Here is a 3,939-nt window from a genome sequence, read left to right on the forward strand (position 1 = left end):
GCTGAGAGCTTGGGACTGGGCAGAGGGACCCCGTGCCCGGGGGTGCTGGTGCAGGGTGCCCCCGTCCTGGCCATTTGCAGGGAGCCGGACCCAGGCAGAGTTTTGGCCTCAGCACAGCAGTTTATGGAGGAAGGACCGTCCCGCCGGCACCATGTCCTCACCAGGGCCCGCAGGAGCTCACCCGCGCCCGTCACCCCTCGCCATGGGGCAGCCGTGCCCGCTGGGTTCCCCCGGGACCTTTGGTGCGTCGGTTCAGCACGGGCTGGAGCTGATGCAGGAGAGCAGTCGAGAGCACGGTCACGCTCCCTGGCTGTGGAAGCCCCATGAACCCCATGGCCACAGGGCTGGAGAGGAGCCCAGCCTGGGGGGGGGCACGCGTGGAGCAGGCAGCAGCTTCTGCCACTGAGCTGGGGGCACGTCCTTGCTGTCCCATGGCTGAATTTCCTTGGGGGGGCCAAATGCTGCGTGTCCTGAGGGGCTGAGCACAGGCGGGGCTGAGCTGCCCATCCTGGTGCGGCTCAGGGAGCGGGCAGTGGTCCCTGGGGTGCGGTGGGTGCTGCTGCCAGGCAGGGCAGCCCGATGGCCCCAAACGAGCTCAACCAGCCGGCTGGGCACAACCGCCTCCTCTTGCCACCAGCACCCGCGTTAACCCCCAGCTCCGTGGAGGGTGGGCGCCGCGGGGGCAGCATCCCTGGGGCAGGGTCTTGCCGGGTCCCGGTGCGATGCACGGGGCTGGGTGAGTACCGGGACCCCCGGCCGAGCGCTGCCCCGGCTGGCAGCAGCCCTGGCTCAGAGGGCCGTGCCGGCCAGCAGCTCCAGCGGTTTTAGGGCTGGGGGCAGAAAGCGGCCGCTGCCGGGTCGGGGACTGTGCCGGAGGTGGGTCCGGAGCACCTCGCCCACCGTGCGGCGGAAGGTCTGGCTGACAAAGCAGTAGAGGAAGAAGTTGAGGGTGGTGTTGAGCATGGCCACCATGTTGGCAATGTCCAAAGCCAGGTGCATGCGCCAGTCCCTCTTGACCGAGGCCACATAGAGGTGGCAGATCATGACGATGGTCCGGGGAGCCCAGAGCACGACGAAGACGGTGGTGACGGCCAGGAGGAGGGCCGTGGTCTTGCTCAGGCGGGGTCGGCCACCCCCTGAGCGCCTCCGCCGCTTCAGCTTGTAGATGATGATGGAGTTGGTGGCCAGGAAGATGCTGCAGGGCAAGAAGTAGATGGTGACACAGTGCACCCACTTGAGCACCTTGTCCAGGGCGGTGGGGGGGTCGGCGTCACGCCACACGTCCAGCCACCAGTAGAAGGGGATGCCCGTGGCCAGAGCCACGGCGAAGATAGCTGCGATGATCTTGCGGGTGCGCTGGGGATAGGAGACGGTGCGGTACCGCAGTGGGTGGCAGAGGGCCACGTAGCGGTCCATGGTCAGCAGGACGGTGACCCAGATGGAGGCATGGTTGGCCGTGAACTCCAGCACGTTGACGGTGTGGATGAAGGCACTGGGCACTGCCCGGGCCAGGATGGCTGTCTGCAGGATGAAGCCCACAAAGATGATGAAGACCTGGGTGAGCATGTCGGAGGTGGTCAGGGCCAGCAGGTACCAGTACGATGACTTCTTGGTCCTCGTGGCCAGGCGGGACAGGGCCACAGCGGTCAGGATGTTCACTGGAGAAAGGGGAGCGTTGTGTGGTGGTGAGGCCCCGGGGCTCGCAGCCCCCCCGCCACAGTACCGGGGACCCCAGGGGTGCCCAGGTTTTCCCAGGGCCGCAGGGCAAGCAGCCCCAGGCCCCAGCTGGGTTGGGGAGCTATTAATATCACGGTGTAGTGGGGATTTGCTGAGCTGATTAATCTCTTCTGTGTGTCAGCCCAAGCAACACAAATACCATCTGTCCCTGCTGCTGTGGCACCTGCCACGTGGTGCTGGGCTTTACAGCCGGGAACCACGGCTGGCCCTAAGGCTGGGGGGAGCAAGTTGTTTTCCCCCACCCTTGAGGACTCTCCTCCCCATCCCCAAAACCCCTGGGTTTGGGACAGGAGCTGAGACTCTGCTGGCAGCTGAGGGCACAGGCTGGGCTGAGGGTGCACAGCTCAGATGATGCAAGATGGGTGCTGCCCCCCACGCTCCTGTGCAGCCCCCCCCCACCCCAGACCCCTCACCTGGCAGCCCCAACCCCAGTAGGACGCTGTAGTACACGATGGGGAAGATGCCGACCATGCAGGGTGACCGCTCAGGGCTCCGGCTGTGCCGCCTCGCTGGCCCACACCACCGCCGTGCTGTTGGGCACCGGGACCATCGCCTTCCACCACAGACTGGCTGCGAGGGGACACAGGCAGCGTCAGGGGGCCGAGGGCCCTGGTGGCACCCGGGTGGGGGCTCAGCTGGGACGTGGCACAGGGGGCTCGGGGTGGGTTGGCTCCCATGGGTGCGTTGCCCCAGGTCTGCCGCCACGTCTGCCTGCAACGGCACATTTTGGAGCTGCCCGCTGTCCATGGATGCTGCAGGACAAGGGACCCAGGATCCAGTCCCCGTGGGGACGCTGGGGTGACGGTCCCCATCCTTGCAGCAGAGGGTGGCCCCGCTACCGGAGATGCTCCTTGTTTAGCCCCTTGGCCCCGTTTATTGCCTTTAAGAAAACCAGATTAAAACACCATGTTCTTGGGGGGCTGCGGGGGGGGGGGGGGTGTTGAGGTCCTGGCTCCCGACCCAGGCTGGGTGCCACCCGCCGGGACCCAGCGGTGGTGGGGAGACCCAGAGGTGCTGGAGGGGGGGCCCCAAGGGTGCTGGAAGGGGGTGCCAGCAGTGCCAAGGGGGGGTCCCAGTGGTGCCAAGTGGGGGTTGGCCACCTCCAGGCTGCCAGCCGGGTCCTTTGCCAGCTCCTCAGGCAGGCCCGCATGAGGCAGCGGCCCTGCCCGTACCCCTCCTGCCCGTACCCCTGCCCGCGCCCCGCGCCCGGATCGGGCCCACGCTGCCCCCGACCATTCATAAAGCCGGGCGGCACCGCCCCCCTCCCGAGCCGTGCGCTCCTACTGGCTAGCGGGGTCCAGGCTTCACCCAATCAGAGAAGCGTCCTCCAAGAATGGGGAGGCCAAACCTGAGCGCTGCGTTCTGATTGGTTAGAATCCCCCCCACTAAAAAAATTAGCATCTCCCGAGGGGGACCGCGACCCCCCCGACCCTAGTGCCGGAGGAGGGTGCGGGGTGCAGGGTGGGGGTCTGAGCCCGGGGGGGGGGTCCTGAGCCAGGGGGGGCTGGTACTGGGCACCGCTGGGGTCCCAGTCCGACCCTGGCCCCACAGGGACCCCAAACTGGCCGAGTCCCACTCACCGCAGACCCCCGACCGCTCCAGCGCCGGGGGGGGCACGTCTCCCCCCGCCGTTGCTCCCGTTCCTGTCCCCCCCCAGCAGTGCCGGCGGGGTGTGTGTGTGTGTGGGGGTCCCACCTCTCCCCGGCCCCGGGAGCCCGGGGGGGGCTTTGGCAGCTGCGTCCGGCGGGGATGGAAGCAGGGATCCTGAGCAGAGCCCCGGGCTGGGGGTTGGGGATGAGCAGGGGGACGCCAATTAACTGTAAATTAGATCTGGCTAATCAGCAGGGGCAAGTCCAGCCCCTTCATGTCCCCCAGGGAACTGGGGCATCGATTGCTGCAGCTGCGGCCGGAACGCATTAACCCTTTCTCAGCCCTGGTCCTGTTTGCTCTGTGGGTGGGGGTCTGCGTCCGGTCTGGTGCCCCCTTTGCCTCGCCCTGCCCGGGGTCCCCCTCCCCAAGCCCTGTGGAAGATGGGCTCTCACCTTGGTGGCCCCCGTGCCACCCACCGGGCGTGAGGTGCCACCTTCCCTGGGCCCGGAGAGCCACCGGTGTCCGTGTCCTTGCGGATGGCTGTGTCCCAGTTGGTGGCCGTGTCCCCACCGGTGGCTGTGTCCCCGTCGGTGACCGTGTCCCCTCCGGCAC

General features: G+C 67.5%; 1 protein-coding gene across 1 annotated transcript; it reads right to left on the bottom strand.

Annotated features, from left to right (window-relative positions):
* Positions 1–229: 229 nt before the first annotated feature.
* GPR142 (G protein-coupled receptor 142) lies at positions 230–2,398 on the bottom strand. Its single transcript, XM_052808158.1, is given in 3 exon segments — positions 230–1,658; positions 2,151–2,226; positions 2,228–2,398. Coding segments are annotated over 3 exon segments (1,005 nt in total). The 5' UTR covers positions 2,288–2,398; the 3' UTR covers positions 230–789.
* Between the last annotated feature and the right edge of the window lie 1,541 nt (positions 2,399–3,939).

Source organism: Harpia harpyja, chromosome 14 (genome assembly GCF_026419915.1).
Source record: "Harpia harpyja isolate bHarHar1 chromosome 14, bHarHar1 primary haplotype, whole genome shotgun sequence".
Classification (NCBI taxonomy): domain Eukaryota; kingdom Metazoa; phylum Chordata; class Aves; order Accipitriformes; family Accipitridae; genus Harpia; species Harpia harpyja.